Here is a 17,443-nt window from a genome sequence, read left to right as displayed (position 1 = left end):
CAAAGATACCCTGAAAGTTATTCTACTCACTTTTGGAATTCAGATTTTTTTTGAATTTGTGCCAAGACCCAGTGAAGTAAAGAAGAAAATAAAAGGGAAACTTCCATTTAATTTCTGTTCATTTATTCATTCATTCAGGCCACGAGTGTCTCTGGTGTGTCAGATTCTATACTAGGAGCTGGAGAGAGCAGTGAACAGAAACAGACCCAGGCCCTGTTTCCTGAGGTTCCATTCCAGGGCAGAGAGATGGACGCTACTCAAGTACACAAAGAAATCATTTCCACTCATGGTATGTGCCAGGAGAGGCTGGAAGAAAATGAAAACAGAGTAACGGGCTAGAGAGTGGCATTGACAAAGGTGCTGGGAAAGGCTTCTCTCTGAGGAGTGGAATTGACCTGAGACCTCACAAGTTGGAGGAGCTGTCCGTGCAGAGATGGGGAAAAGCCGTTCCAGGCAGAGGGAACAGCAGGTGCAAAGGCCAGAGAATGCCATGGAAGTCTTAGGAGGTCAGAGTGGCTGGGTCTGTAGTGGGAGAGGAGGGGGGCACGAGATAAGGTAGGGGAGGAAGTGGGGGACCTACTGGGGGACACCTCACAGGCCACAGCAAAGAGTCCTGAATTTAACTGGTGCCGCTGGTGGGTTTTAATCAACAGTGATACAATCTGACTGACGTTATACAAACCTCACTCTGGCTACAGTGAGGGAAAGGGACTGTAGGCAGGGCAAGAATGGAAATATCTTTAGCAAGTGCTCTGGGCACCCTGCCCATTTATAACTAAACACATACGTGGCATATGGAGGTAAAAGAAATGATTTGGCGAAGACAAATTTCGCAGCCAGAAACTATAAAATGTGTAAATTTAATCCATTTTTTAAAAGTTCAAACTGGGGTTAAGATCACATTTTACTTCTAAAGCTGGGGAAATATCTAGAAATTCAGGCTAGAAAGATACTCATCTGATGAATTTTAAAAGGCTACACTATGTTTAATATGTCCTTGAATACAGTCCAGGACTGTGGATTCCAGAGTCAGTCATTTAATGGGTCCAAGGCTTAGAGCAACAAGGTGCATGGAACTCAATCCACCCAAGGATGTTGTGTCAACGTGCCTTAATGGTCCAAGTGGGCAAGCGTTTCACTGGTGAAGTGATCCAATCAAAGAAAAGATTTTGATGTAGTACATTTTTCTGGGTCAATTTAGAATCAAAGCTCTCTAGAAAATTTGCCCTCAGGGTACCAAAGCAGGTACACTGAGCAGTCAGACCCAGTTGTGGCCGCGCAAGCTTGGTCTCTAAAGAAGAGTTCGTCGTCGGCCTCTCTCGGGCACTCAAGTCCTGGATCCTGACTCATTCTGCCCTTGGAAATCAGATCCTGAGATCTGTCCTGGCATCAGCCCAAGTGTACTCTGGTGGGGGATGGGGTGTGGGCGAGTGGAGGGAATCAAACTACAGTCGGACCCTGACCAGCCAATTAAAAGCTAAAGGGTCGCACAGACGAGAAAAGAGGCTGAGACCCCAGGACAGCTCTGAGCTGTCAGATTCCTGAGTAAGAGAGGAAACTGTCAGATCCACCCCTGACCATGCGGGGCAGGACCAAAGACCTAGTTAAGAACCAGCCAGTGCCTGTGTATGAGCCGGTCATCACTGCGCCAAACCCACCAAGATGGTACCTTAATGCCAAGCTCATTTATTTGCAAATAGGGCTGTCCTGGGTGCCCTATTGATACAGATTTCACAGGCGAAAAGGCCACTGCTGCTGTAGGTCAGTTCCGGATTGACAGGGACGGGAGGGCGGGGGGCAGGGCTGCAGGTGACCCACCTCAGAGGGGAAACTCCCTCGTGGTCCCTGCTCCCGGCACAGCAGAGACAGGACTGCTTCACACTCTTTCTAAGTCACGGAACTCCGGAAAGCCCCTCCTACCCCTCAGGCCTACGCTTCCTCTCACTAGACCCGAGCCTCGAACACCAATGTACTTAGGACTGGTGTTGTTCTTGGCAACTCTGCCTTGTAAGTGTTGCCTAACTATAAGGCTTGAGGAGACATGGAGTGGGGAGGGCGTCCCTTTGGGCTGCAGAGAAATCATTCAGCAAGTGTGGGTCCCAAAGGCGTCCACATCCTAATCCCAGAGCCTGAGAGCATCTTACCTTACATGGCAAAAGGGACTTTGCAGAACGTGAGGTAGGAGATGATCGTAGATTATCGGGGGCGGGGGGCTGGGAGGGCACTGTGGTCACAAAGGTCCTTATTAGAGGAAGAGGAGTCAGAGAAGGAGATGTGACTACTATCTAGACAGAAGCAGAGACCAGAGTGATGTGATTGCGGCTTTGAAGACAAAGGGGGCCACAAGCCAAGGGCCTCTAGAAGTTGCAAAAGGCAAGACTCCTCTGGAGCCTCCAGAAGGAGCGCAGCCCTGCCCGTGCCTTAACTGGAGCCCAGAGAGACTAGTTTTAGATAATAAACCTGAACTGCTTTAGACCACTAGATGTGTGGGAATTTGTTACAGCAGCCATAGGAAGTGAAAACACAGTGAAAGACAGACATGTCCCCAGTTCAGCCTTGTATAATTCTCTCAGCAATACCGCATTCCCTGCAGGTATCGTGGAAGGGCTGCTTCCGTGTAATGCTCTCTGCAAATGAGAACATCTTACAGGGATAATATGCTGGTTATGTAGAATTTTGTTCTGTGACATTTTAAGACATTCTGGATGGGTCCCAAGATTTGTATGAGCCTGCAAGTCATGAGATTAAATCAGTATATAGTCCCCCCACCTCTTTTCATTAAGAATTATTGTACTCCTTGCTATGAACAAGTATAGAATTTCTAAGTCTTCCGTTTTTATGGGCTCAACTCTACTTTCCTTCAACAGAAAAAAAAAAAGAACAACAGGTTTATTCTGGGCCTGAGATAAACCTGCTTCATAACTGTTTAAATTATGCTCCAGCACACCCTGATGTGATCAGGTTTCTAATCTGGTTTAAACACAGAAATCGCTGAAGATGTAAACGTAACGGTCAATAACAGTTTTCTCTCTGGAATTCCCAAGTGTGGGGAGTGGGTTATGGAAACTCTTGCTCTGGGTTTTCTATGATAAAGACTGTAGGAAATCCTAGGCAGGGCGCCTCCTCCAGAGACAAACTAGGAAATTCACGGCTAATGGAATCTGCACAAGCTTTGTCAATGTGATGGTGCTTGGTCCCCACACTTCCTATGCTTCAGCACCACCCGGAGAGCTTGTTAACCCACCCTGCTGGGCCCCAGCCCCAGAGCCTGTATTCCAGCAGGTGCAGGATGGAGCCTGAGAATCTGTATTGCTAACAAGCTCCAGGTGAGGCCCACGCTGCTGACCAGGAGCCACACTCTGAGAACCACAGGAGGAGAGGAATGCCTCCTATCCAAGGCCCGTTTCCTCCCAGGCCCTGAGAAGGGTCCACGTTACCTCCTCTGATTCGACTGCCCCGCCGAGCTAGTTAATACACTGCAATTGATGAAATGTCTCTGTCTCCTACTTGACAGGAAGCCAGGGGTTCTCCGGCTTGGCCGCATCCAGGAGCCACCTGGAGAGCTTTTAAATCCCTCAGCGCCCAGTCCTCACTCCAGACCAATGAACTCGGGATGGGGCTGGGGGGTGGGCAGGTCTCAGAGGTTTTAAAGCTTCCCAAGTGATCCAAAGCACAGCCAGGATGGAGAACGGCTGCAAACGTGATGGAGGACAGAACGATGCTGACCGGCTGAGGCAGACAACACAATGGGGCCCGACGCCTGGCTCGGCTGTCATCTTCGGTGCCCCTTGCGCTGTGACACTTAACTGGTGCTCAATAAATGCCGGCTGGATGAATGAATGAACGCTAATCGACCAGCAAGCATGCGCGGGGCAAGCGCCTCCTTTCTCCAGGGTACTTGGAGAATACATAGAAACAAATTACGTCATTATCAATGACTAAACTTCATGAGGCAGTAATAATAAAAGGAGCTCCTCTGAGAAAGCCCTGCCTGGGAAATAACTCCATATTCTTAAGTCCAAGTAAATATCATGACAACCATGGATAAAAACTAGAAAACTTTTTTTTTTTGGTCCAGAATAGGAGCTGGCAAACTATGCCCCACGGGCCAGGTCCAGCTGCCACCTCTTCTTAAAAGTAAAGTTTCACTGGCACACAGACGCACCCACGTGCACCCATGCTGTCTGCAGCTGCTGCCGCGAGGGCGGAGCTGGGTAGTTTTGGCTGATGGTACGGTGCGCAAAGCCAGAATATTTACTCTCTGGCCCTTTAACAGAACAGCCCCTGCCTTAGAGAAATGAGAGGACGGACACAGACGAAACATAATGCGATTGTCTTTAGGCGGGCGGAATGATGGGTAACTGTTTTCTTCATTCCTATTTTTTCTCATATTAGCCAACTTTTTGAGTTAAATAAAGGAGCACATACGTTTAAATCACCAATGGAAGGAGAAGACAGAGGCACCAGTTGGAGAGTTGCCTGGCCCTGGGCAGTGACGGTACCTACCTTGTTTCCAATGGCCTTTTTGGGTGGGAAGTTGTAGGCCCTCACTTGAGGGTACTTGTCCTGTAACTTGTGGTGCAAACTCCTGAACTCCGTGTACCGCCGATAGACGTTCCACTCATTGTCTTTTATCCGGATGTAGACCTTTCGAGAAAAGGAAAGAGCAAGAAAATGTAAATGTCTCTTAAAGCTCTCATTACAAAGGGGTGGGATTCTGGCAACGCTCCCCTCAGGAAAACCAGCTCTGCAAGAGCAGGGCCACAGCCCACCTCCCGTGTCACTGGAGTCCCAGCGCCGGCACGGAGGAGGGACTCAGTGTACTGAGTGTACCAATGGGTACACGAGAGAATGACTCCATCAGGCAGGCTGCATATTCATGAACATCAGTTTCCCAGTATCAGCAGAAATCCGCAGCCCAATGAATCTTAGAGACACATTTTTCATACTTTTGTCACATGCATATTGTAATGGTGACGGATTGCGGGGGAGAGACCATTCATCCTCGCTGGCCATGTGTTTCCTCTTCTGTAAAATGGAGCTAACAGCACCTCCTCCCAAGGTGGTGCAGAGAACAGTCAGACATAGAAGCCATGCAGCTGTGCCTGGGATCACACAGACTAGCACGCAGAGGGGGCGGTATCAATCTCGGGAGGGAAGGAAGGAAGGAAGGAAGGAAGGAAGGAAGGAGGGAGGGAGGGAGGGAAGGAGGGAAGGAGGAAAGGAAGGAAGGAAGGAAGGAGGGAGGGAGGGAGGGAGGGAAGGAAGGAAGGAAGGAAGGAAGGAGGGAGGGAGGGAGGGAGGGAGGGAGGGAGCCAGAACTGAGATCAGCCCAACTGGATGGAAGGTCACATCAAGATGGATGAACACACTTGGGGCATGAAACTTCTTTATTATAATCAAGATGTGACTCTCAAGAGAACATTCTAGGGATATAAAATGTAAGGGCTATTTCACCTGCTTTTTTTTTTCTACAGGCCCTCACACCTTCCAGGGACACACAGCAGCTACGTCTCAAGGCAAAACAGAGAACTGAGAGAGAGATCAATGCATTTTTAAAAAATTATGTGAGTTAAGAATAACCCAGAGAGGGCTTCCCTGGTGGCGCAGTGGTTGAGACTCCGCCTGCCGATGCAGGGGACACGGGTTCGTGCCCCGGTCCGGGAAGATCCCACATGCCGCGGAGCAGCTGGGCCTGTGAGCCATGGCCGCTGAGCCTGCGCGTCCGGAGCCTGTGCTCCGCAACGGGAGAGGCCACAACAGTGAGAGGCCCACGTACAGCAAAAAAAAAAAAAAAAAAAAGGAATAACCCAGAGAGTGAAGTCTCTGATGATAAACAGCTATTGTAATCTGCAATCAGCGAATGTCAATACACATCTTAAAATCTCTTTAACCATAGAAGTAGGCATCTCTAATATGAATGATAAATTCTGCCTCTACATAAAAACCACCCTGTATCCCCAAATGCAGACATCATGTATTTGAACTTTGGTAAGGCAACCATCAACGTCTCTCACAATATTCTTGTGAACATGATGAAGGAAGGATAATTTAAACCAAAGAATTCCAATCAATGGATGGAAGTTGCCGGTGGAATTAGATGGAGAAACAGAGGCCTGTCAAGTTTGTTAGAAGCCCCCAAGCTTCTAACAAACAGACAGTAAATACACTGAATGACAGACATCAAGTGATCTCAACTGGCCTAAGGAACGAGTTTAATGCAACATGATGAAATTTTAAAAGATCAGTGTCAGATTTTACAATATAATCCAAAAAGCCAACACTGTAAGTATAAGGTGGGGGAGATACGGCACAGCAATGGCCTGTGGGACAAAGACTTATGGATTTTAGTAAATTCAAGCTAAGTGAATAATGTGAAAGGGCCACCAAAAAAGCCTATGTACTATTTAGACCTCATTAAAAGGTACAGTTTAACTTCTAGAATAAAGAGGTTGACAAGTCTTGCTCTATTCTAAATCGACCACACCAACTTAGTTAGGTTTTGGTTGCCACCTGTTAAAAGATGAACTGAAGTAGGTTCAGAAAGGCCCAGATCACTTGCTACTCAGTGTGGTCCACAGACCAGAAGCATCGGCATCACGTGGTCAGATGGTAGAAATGCTACACCTCAGGCTCCACCCAGGTGCACTGATTCAGAATCTGCATTTTAAGCAGAACCCCCAGTGGTTCATACACACTTTAAAGTTTAGAAGCACAGGTCCTAGGAGCTGATTTGCAAACAAATTATCAGAAGGAAGATGGAAGACACTGGAGAATGATACCCTGAGTGTCAAGGTGGAGAAAGTAGAGATCTCTGAATTCCTGGGAAGGCTATAATGAGGAAGAGGAAAGACCAAGATGATGTGTCCTGGATGATTCCAGGAGACAAACTTCCAGCAGATAGAAACTAGAGAAAGACAAATTTCATTAGGAAAGAACTTTGTGGCAGCCAAAGCTGCCCAGAGAGGAAAAGGTATGTCTCCAAAGGTTTCTTGGCACTAGGTGTTCAAGCAGTAGTATGACGACTAATAGGACTGCTAACACAATTCTGCAAGGATTTGCTTGACAACAGTGAAGGATACATTAGACCCCAGAAGTATCTGGAAAGGCCTGGCTAGTTGTGGAGAAGAGGGACTTCAGGCATTCAACCTCCAGAGACTGAGACATGATGGATCAGTTAGCAAATAAACGCAGCAGAGCTCACGGGACTTTAATGCAGCTCATTTGGGGCATTCTTTGGGTCCTCCCACGTCACAGCAAGTGCCAGTTGCCCACTCAGTATCCATTTCCCCCCAGTATTTCTGGGGATAGCAATGTGTTCAGAAAGCAAAAAAAAATTTAACTGCGTTTTCCTGTGTCCCTTGCAGATAAGAGTGGCTAATGAGATGTAAGAAAGCTCTTAGGAGAGAGCTGACTCAGCTGACAAGTGTCTTTTTACTCTTCTCTCTTTTTCTTTCTTTCTCAAACGCAGATGTGAAGACGGGAGCTCCAGCAGTCATTTTTTGATCATGAGGCGATCTTGAGAATGGAGGTAGACGCTAGAAGGACCATGGGTCTCTGATGGCATTATGGAGTCACCACACCAAATCCTAGACTATTGATTCAAAACTTGTTTTTTTTTAAACAAAAGAGACATATTCACCTCTAATTTGTTCAAGCTAATGTCTTAGAGGTCTTTGTACAAGTGGCTGGATACAATTGTGCTCTGATACATCTTGAATGGACTGTATCTGCCTGTAGTATATTCTTACACAAGTTCAAATATGCCCTGGAGAGTGGCAAATTCAATTGCTTATCTGATCATCATGCACAAAACTAATTATCTAGATCAGAGGAGGTAAACTATGGCCCTGTGGTTCAAATCCAGCCATATCTACTTGTTTAGCTATTGTTCACAGCTGCTTTCGCAATACAATGGCAGAGTTGAGCAGCTGCAACAAAGACCATGTGGCCTGCAAAGCTGAAAATATTTACTTTCTGGCCCTTTACAAAGTAACTTTTCTGATCCCTGATTTAGATACTCAGAAAGTCCTCATTATTGTTATTTTTCTACCAACATATCCAAATCTAGCGTGGAGAGGGGCAGTGCTTTCCAAATATTACCAGCCCTTGGGTGGGCCACATTAACCATCTGGGAACCAAGAATAGTGTTCCAAAGCTTTCCCGGTGATTCTGATGAGTGGGTGTTACAGTCTGAATGTTTGTGCCCCACCTGTACATGTTGAAATCCTAACCCCCAGTGTGGTGGGGCATCGGGAGGTGATTAGGTCATGAGCGTGGAGTCCTCATGAATAGGATTAGCGCCCTTATGAAACAGGTCCCAGAGCGATCCCTTGCCTCTTCTGCCACGTGAGGACAGTGAGAAGACAGCTGTCTATGAACTAGGAGGCAGGTTCTCAGCAGACACTACATCTGCTGGTGCCTTGATCTTGGACTTCCCAGCCTCCAAAACTGTGGTCTATAGTTGTTACAGCAGCGCAACTGGACTAGACAATGGGCAATTTGGGGAACCCCTGAGGTAACGCACAGACCACTCCTCCTCTCTATGTGTTTCCATGTCTATAAAATGGAGCTGATTAACAGTGCCTGCTTGCGAGGCAGTATGGAGACTCTTCAGGTATACAGGACACACAGCTACGCAAGCACCACAAAGACCAGCAAACTGATTTGGGGAAAGAGGGAGAGGCCAGACTTGAGATCAGCCCAACTGGACGGAAAGTCACATCCAGATGGGATAAGCATAACTGGGGCATAAAATGTCTTGTCTTTAATCAAGAGAACACTCTGGGGGTACAACATACGAGGGCTGTTTCATCAGCTTTTTCCAGGCCCTCGTACCTTCTAGGGACACCCAGCAACTACATCGCAAGGGAAAACAGTAGGAGAGAGATCAATGCATTTAAAAAATTACATGAGTTAAGCACAGCCCAGACAGTAAAATAGTGATAAATAGCTCTTATAATCTGCCATCAGTGAATGTCGATACACATCTTAAAAACCTCTCACGTAACGATAAAAATTGGCAGCTCCACTGTGGGTTATAAATTGTGATTCTACATTTTATAACACATTCAAGAGCCAAATGCTTCACTCTGTGAAAGCGTTGAGTCCTTCCTGCTTCTCTGACGGCCCGTCCCTGGCTTTCCATGTGGACACCTCTTCTGCCCATGCCTTAAACGTGGAGATTTTCCCAAGGCCCTCCTCTGCCCTCCACAAGTGGTCCACTCCCACGCCTGTACATTTCACTCTTAGCTCAATGACGCTCAAATTTTTGTCTCTAGTCTGGACCTCTGATGTACACTCCAGACTCAGACTTGATAAAGCTCTTCGTGTCTACGTCTGCACTCGGGACCTGCACCTTGCTCTCTTGGCGAACGGACCACCGAGTTGCCTGACTCAGAAATCTGGGCATCAGCATTGACCAGCGCTGCTCTTCACCTCCACGGCCAAGTACTGAACAGCAGGGCCTGCCAAGCCCACCTCCAGAGTGAGCCCCGCCCCTGCCTGGACCACTACAGCAGGCTTCCAGTTGCTCTTCTGGCCTCCCTTGTTTTCCCATTCAATTCATTTTCACCTCCCTGTTCAAACTCCTTCAGTGACTGTCCGTGAAGAACACTCGTGCCAGAGACTGGGTTCGGGGGTAGGTACAGTGGGCTTGGAAGGCTCTTGCGTCATTACAGTCATCTTACTTCAGGCCCCACCCTTCACTCTGGCAAACCAGGATCATGCCAACTTGCCTGCATTTTCTTAAAATTCTTTAATTCTTAAAATTAAAAAAAAATCCTTTAATTTCTTAAATCCTTAAAAGTTTCTTTACAACCAGGATGGTGCCAATTTGCTTGCATTCTTTAAAACATCCTTAAAAATGTTCAGATCAGAGCAAATATCCTGTCCTAGAAATAGCATCATCCCTTGCCTTCCAACTCTCTCCGAATTGTACCCCCTGCTCCGGGGGACAGCAGGCATTCAAGAACTCAGAATTTCAGAACGCCAGGATTAGAAAGGACCTCAGAAACCATTAGTTCAACCCTTCCTTTCACAAGTCATAGGACTGCTGTGACAAATACTCTCTCCTCATCCCATATCCTCCTTGATGTCTGGCTCCAGAGGGCCAATGGCTTGGGGAAAGCCACCTGGACTGAGGATTTGAATAAACACTCCGGAGACAGGGAAGGTCACAGGCATGATGACCAGGGCAGGGAGGGGAGCAAGATCCTGGTGGTGGACAGGAGGGGATCTGACGTCATCAGAGTGTGATCAGTAAGGAGACGCAATGCATGGAGGTGGCTAAGAGCACAGACTCTGCAGCCAAACTCCCGAATTCAAACCCTGGCTCTGCTGGTGCACTAACTGTGTGCCCTGAGGAAGTCACTTCACTTCCCTGTGCCTCCACTTCCTCCTCTGAGAAATGAGGATATTACCTCCCTCGTTGGGTCTTGGGAGGATTAAATGGATTCACACGTATAATGGGCTTAGAACAGGGCCTGGTACATAGAAGATGCCATGTAAGTGTTTGATAAATAATTTAAAATGTAACCTATTGGTTAGATTGACGCTGGGAATTGACGAAGATTTGGATTTCGTAAGTCTCTGATCTTGGTGGTCAGCGTTAACATTCATCCCCTCCAATGGTTTGACTGACGGGAACTGGCTGGCTCATGAACTGTAGGGGGATCCCAGAAACTCACCATCTCCACCACCTACCAGTTATGTGATGTCAGGCAAATTGCTTCTGAGTCTCAGTTTACTCATCTGAGAAATGGATATAATCCAAGGAAAAACCATGCCTGAAAGCATCCATAAAAATGCCGTAAGGGTTAACTGCTGTTGCTACTATTATTATTACTGTTATTGTTACCACCACCATCATCAAAAGCATGAAGTTCTGCAAAGCGGAGGAAGCACTGCCACTGAAGTCACACCTGTCTAAGCGTTACGATCTCCACCACAGGAGCTCGGCTTAATAAAGGACAAGTATGCAGGTTACTGCTGAGCCTTAGACCAAGAGCTTTGAACAAATCATGCTGTGGGTCATTAAAAACTTTAAATAAAAATACAAATTATCATGCCCCACCCCTAAAAAGCTCCACAAACGTAAATCCCCAAACACATTTCTCAGGAGTACGTGAAAGCAGCTCTGGCCCTGAGACTGGATGGCATGGCCCCTCTAGCCACTGTGTGTGCTCCTGGGAGGACACCTGCTTCTCCCGGGCCTCGCTTCCTCCTGCATAAAATGCAGGGGTCGAACTAGACGGCCTTAGGTCCCTTCACATGCCCCCAGTTCTGGTCCTCTGAGTCCTCAGGTGATTCATAAACCCCATGGACTTCACTGGGCCTCTTCCACCCACATTCACTCCCGTTTCATTGCGGAGACCAAGGTGTTCATGGTATCAGGCAGGAGGTCTGACCTCAGGCTTGAGTTAGGAGGATTCATACTCAACGGGAAAGGCAACAGCAGTACCATCCCCGGAGCCTCTTTCTTGAAAGCTCAGCTGTTTGGGTCTCCCTGACAAGCAGAAGAGCAGCCTCCTGGGAACACTGGGTGGGGAGAACTGATGCCCAAGGGAGAACCAGGGGCAGAGAGGGTTCCAGGTGCTTCCGTCAAGTTTAGACTGTCCTGCCTCTGCTAGCATCATTAGACTGAGTCCCTCTCAGAGGTGAAAAGTGGCCAGTGGGCATTTCTGGCACCTGCCTCTGTTCCAGCTGGAGGCCATTTGATAGCGAGGGGAGGGGAGCTAGTCACGGAGCCCGTGGAGACCAGCAATACCCTTCCAGTCAAGCACCCCCTGTTCTCAGCTTCTGCTGTTGTCTGGATGTCAATCAAATCCTGATCTCTCCGGTTAGCAGTCAACGTTATGAAGCTCAGTGAGAAACCCAGCAAGAGTCAAGTACACTGACAGACCCAAGAGAGTAAAACAGTGTTTTTCAGAATTCCAATAAGATAAATACCTTCAACGCTAACACTTGCCATTTATGAAGCAACTACTATGTGCTGGGCACTCCGCACGCCTCACCTCTTATCCTCACATGAGTCTGCAAGGCACGGTGTGAACTTGCCCCTTCTCCAGATGAAGACGTGGGCTCAGAGGGGGTGTATCACTTGTGCAGGGGAGGTGGGGAAATGGAGGACTGAACCCAGGTCTGCCCGATGTCTAAGGCCCGGCCCTTTCTATTACAGCACATTGCTGCAGAACCCAGGCTCCTGAGGACCCCAGGGACCCCAAGCCATCAACGCTGGCAACTGGCAAGGAAGGTCCCTGCTCAACAGGTCTGAGGCCCAAATGCCCCTCGCCTGGGCAGATCATGTGTCCTCACAAGAGTCTCCTTGGTACCAGATGCTTCAATTGTGCTTCCTCACTCATGCCTCGCCCTCCAGGAATCTAATGCCATTAAAATCGCCCAGAATTACCTGAACTATCCACCCTCAGCAGCCATGCTTTTAAGCATCTGAAAAGGGGAAACTTTCTCTGCAAGTTAAGTTGTCCTTGAATTATACTTAACCAAACTGTGCACTTATTTCGCTGAAGAATTCACAGGGCTTATGTCCAAAATTACCAGGTTTTTGTTCTTGCTTTGTTTTGTTTTTTTAAAGGGCTCACCCCCTCTAAATTAGGTTCGATGGGCCCCAATTCCAGCTGCTTGAGCCGTAAGGATACCAAATCCTTGGAGGAATAAAAAGAGTTGACCTCTTCTAGCAAAACCAAGTTCCCTTTTAAAATAAGCAATAAAGAGACACTTCAAGTCCAATCTCCTCGACTCAGCAAAAGAAAAATAAAATAGGAGGGTGATATCTGTAATCAGGAATCGGGGCAAATTCTCTTTTCTCTTTTAAGAGAAACTTGGAATCTTGAGGTTTCTTTTCCATTGGGAAGAAGGACCCCAAGATGCCTGTAATAATCCTGTGGGGGGAAGAGAGGTTAAGTGGGGGAGGAGGCAAAAACCTCGGCCTGGATGAGCTGAATCCAGAACAAACTCTTGTGTAGACAGTCCCTCTGGGAGACACTCACTGAGAAGACGAAGACCGTCTGCCGGGCTGGGGCATTCCCATCAGCCCCCTGTGCCCCTCACCCGTCAGCACCACCCATCCGCTCTGCGGGGCGCTCTCCCCAGCTTCTTTCACCTGCTTTTGTACTTCATCTAAATGGACTCCCACAGAGTGTGCTCCTTGGTGTCTGGTTCCTTTCACTCCATACTGTGCTTATGGGATGTTTCTATGTGGTGTGGAGAGCACTCACGTGTTCCTGCTCACCGCCTATCCACGGTATGGATACCCCACAGCTCATACACCCGCTGTGCTGGGATGGGCATTTGGGTTGTTTCCAGTTGGGGCTGTTATGGGCAAGGCAGCTCTGGGCATTGACGCACTTGGCTTTTGCACTCATTTCTTTTGGGATCATAGATCTAAATGTGAAAGGTAAAATCAGAAAGCTACCAGGATAACAACCTCGAAGGATATCTTCATGACCTTGGGGATGGGTAAGGATTCCTGCTCACAGCTCAGAAGGGCACAATTCTGGGTGCTGGAAATGTCCTATATCTCTGGGCAGTGGTTACATGGATATACACAGAAGTAAAAGTTAACTGAACTATAAATTTAAGATTTATGCATCTATGGATAAACGACAAGGTCCTAATGTACAGCACAGGGAACTATATTCAATACCCTGTGATAAACCACAACGGAAAAGAATATAAAAAAAGAATGTCTCTATGTGCATAACTGAGTCACTTTGCTGTACAGCAGAGATGGGCACAACATTGTAAATCAACTAGACTTCAGTAAAAAAAATTTATGCATCTGATGGTATTTATATTAAACCTGGATGTAAAAGCGAAAGTCAAAAAAAGCCATGCCTACACTATCCTCAGGAGAGTGAGTCTTACCCTAACTTATGATGGTAGGACATCTAAGCTAGTCTGTGAGCAGCCATGTAGACCTGACATACAGTCAGATGCCAGTGCTGAGGGGTGCCCAGGGATGGGACTCTGGCCTCAGGGAGACCTGAGTCTGAATCCCAGTTCCACCTCTTGTTAGCCAAGCCATCCCAGGTAGGTTAATTCACCTCTTCAAGCCTCAATTCTCATTCTCTCTCTCTCTCTCTCTCCGTCTCTCTCTCTCTCTCTCTCTCTCTCTCTATATATATGTATATATATGAAGAAGGGAGGGAGCAGGCAGAGAAGGAAGAAGGGGAGAGGGAGAATGAAGATTGAAGAGCTTGTTCTCAGTGGACTGAAATCCCAGATCTGCTTCAAGGGTCTGCCGAGCACAGGCTCTTTAGCCAGCAGCATGCTGGATGTTAGGCACGTCTGAGGCCTGTCCTGCAAGGCAGAAGAGCACAGAGAAAGGGCATGGGCTATACAAGGAGGGAGGCCTGGATTCAAATATTCCACCTCAAGCCTCAGCTTCTCAATCTGTAAAATGGGGCCAAGACCAATCATGTCGGGAGGTTGTGAGATGCTGTGCCTGGTAGGCAGGCAGCAATGGCGGCTGTTAATATGGTAACCCCATCACCTTCATCATCGTCTGCCTTTGTGTACATGAACTTCGCTATTACAGAATTAGGGGTAATTACAGGGTGTGCAATCATGAAATTAAAGCAGGTAATTACCATGCCTAATGAATTGTCAAATGCTGGGCAGGTGAGGAAACAAACATAACGCACAGTCTGTGGGCTGGGCAGTTAAGCATCCCCTCTGCTTCCAAAAAACTGTCAACAGCAACAGTGGAGTTCAGTAAACGACTTTCTGGGGCGGGTTTTCAAGTATGCAAACAAAACCTGGGAAGTGCTGCTGGGGCTTCTGACTCAAGACGAGCTCGGTGCACAGGCACCTATACAGCCCCTGTGACACAAGCACCAAGGTTCCCAGACAAGTTGCTATTTTAGGACAGGGACCTCATGATGGATGCTACTAACCTCTGCAGAAAAACCTGCTGATGTGAACGCAGCAAGAACCCTGAAATAAATGTTCATTTACACACTGCTTGTTTGGAAACTTCCTTCGTCATAGATCCAATGCCCGCCTCTCTGTTTGCAGCTTCAGGTGACTTCTCGTTATCCACACTTCTCCACCTTAGAACCAAATGCTTTTTTTACGTGTATTGTGATAGTCAAGAGTGAAAGCTAACTTACGTGAGCGTCCTCAGACTTAGAGAAGATGATGTACCATTTAGTAGTGCCAATCGTGGGCCAGACATTTTACTTACAATTTTCACCAAAGTCCTGAAATTTTATATGCCTAAAAAAATGGAGTCTTGGAGTAACTAAGCATCGTGCCCAAAACGAGCCAGGAAGCAAGGAGAAGAACCAGAACTGGGCCTTACATTGCCGCTACACCCAAGCCTATGTCGCATGGTCTCCGCCCCAGAGAAAAGCAAGCACTATAAACTCTAAACTCAGACGCCCTTTAGGAGGATTGTTAAATGCCAAGAGTCAGACGACATGAGGATAAGAAAGACTCTTTTAAAAATGGCTTTAGGTTCCTGATTCATTTTGCTTCCTTAATATCCAAGGAAGGAAATGATTTGCGTTTTGGTTGGCGGCCTGTGTTAATGGATCCGAACAAAACTTTCCTCTTAGTGAAATGGCTTCATGTGTTATTAACTATAAGTGTCCTTGTTGCTAGAACAAAATGCCTGAATTACCGTATGACCACGCTGATGGAGTGATATTATTGCAGCCAAATGCCGAGAATAAGATGAATAACTTAGCCAGAAAAATACCGACTTTTTGGTTCACTGGGTTATGTAGATGAGGCAGACTTGTAAAGGCGAAAATGCATTATTTACTAAGAATCACCAACATCACCCCACATTCCTTTTAAAGAAGGATAGAGAATTAGCAGCTTAGAAGTGGAACAGACCCCGCCCAGTCTCTACCCCACCTGGAACAGCGACGCTACGGTGATGACTGACGCCGGCTGAGGGGCAGACACTTCGTTTCAGGGACTGCGTCACGGTGTACACGCCATGTTCCAGCCTGAGCTCTACTGTCTCTGGACATGTCCCCAGTCTCACGCATGGCCAGGAGGACCCAAAGGCCACCCTTTGCAGCAGATGGCACCTGGCTTGGTTTCGGAAGTGATGAGAGCTAGACACTGGGATCAGGGCATCGACTTTTTCTTCCAGACCCTGCTCAGGGCAGTTGTCTTCTTCCCCCAACCCCCATGGCCCCTAATCAGAACTGGGCATTCCCTCCTCAGAGTAACCACTGGTGCCTCTTACGTACCAAGCTCAGGGCTGGGCTCCAGGGGTATCACGGAGAATAAAACCAGGCATAATCCTGCCCTCCTGGAGCCAGGGAAGTTGGCCAGGGAAGACAGCTGCCCTTATGCAAATAATCACACATACGAACATATTTCACACGGACAAAGCATGTCATGGTTCTTGCAGCTATGCTAGGCCTGGGAATGGGGTTAGGTTAGCCAAGCAGGGAGGTTTTGACCTGGGACAAAAAGCAACGAGTCAGAATGGACCAGTCATGGAAGGGAAACGGCTCTGGGGCAAAGGGCGGGGAACGTTCAGATGCCAACATCTGGCAGAAGGAGAAGTAAAAGGAGGCCAAGGCAGCCGGGCAGGAGAACAAGATGGATGTGAAAAGATGCTGGCTGGGCTTCCCTGGTGGCGCAGTGGTTGAGAGTCCGCCTGCCGATGCAGGGGACACGGGTTCGTGCCCCGGTCTGGGAAGATCCCACATGCCACAGAGCGGCTGGGCCCATGAGCCATGGCCGCTGGACCTGCGCGTCCGGAGCCTGTGCTCCGCAATGGGAGAGGCCACAGCGGTGAGAGGCCCGCATACCAGAAAAAAAAAAAAAGATGCTGGAGGTGGGTAGAGCTGGGTTTCAGGTGTCATAGATTAGCAAAGCGGCTGGAGCCTCAGGGCCTTTGCTTTTGCTGCTCCCTCTGCCTGGAGTGCCTGCTCCCTCACTCCCGGAGGCTTCTGCATCAGCTGTCCCTGCTGCCCCCCAGCACCAACCAGCACCGGCACACTAGGCACCCACCTCTTCATCTGCTTGTCGTTTGGCTCTCTGAGCCAGAGGGGACGCTCCATGAGGGCAGGGATTGATTTTACCCACTGTTGTACCCACCGCCCCAGGCCAAGGAGGCCCTCAGTATACATCCACTGACAGAAATAAATTTTTAAAAAGAATGGAATGGGTGGATGGATGGAAGGACAGGTCCGACTGGACGCAGGTGCTGTGCTCAGATGTCGGTGAGAGTAGGATGTCTGTCCCCTCCTGTGTCCATGTGTGTCCTTGATGGCTCTGCGTCCAGTGCACGAAGCAGGGGCTGCTCAGAGCACAGGACTATCATCTTGATCTAACAGATCTGGAGGGGGGATAATGAGAGCACAGACCTCCACTGCAGTGAACAACGGCAATTTACATAAAAGTGAGGGCTCTTATACTACTTTTAGATTATTGGAGGGAGAACACAGACGTAAGT

The 17,443-nt window shown here is 48.0% G+C and overlaps 1 protein-coding gene across 1 annotated transcript in view; it reads right to left on the bottom strand.

Moving 5' to 3' along the window:
* SNX29 (sorting nexin 29) overlaps positions 1-17,443 on the bottom strand; it is a 548,807-nt gene that overhangs the window by 83,237 nt on the left and 448,127 nt on the right. The window contains exon 19 of the mRNA XM_060031763.1: positions 4,507-4,647. Within this exon, the coding sequence (XP_059887746.1) occupies positions 4,507-4,647 (141 nt within the window). The remainder of the gene's footprint in view (positions 1-4,506; positions 4,648-17,443) is intronic.

This window comes from Delphinus delphis, chromosome 15, assembly GCF_949987515.2.
Source record: "Delphinus delphis chromosome 15, mDelDel1.2, whole genome shotgun sequence".
NCBI classification, from domain to species: domain Eukaryota; kingdom Metazoa; phylum Chordata; class Mammalia; order Artiodactyla; family Delphinidae; genus Delphinus; species Delphinus delphis.
Note: the sequence above shows the minus strand (reverse complement) of the source record. Positions and strands in the feature narration are given on the sequence as shown.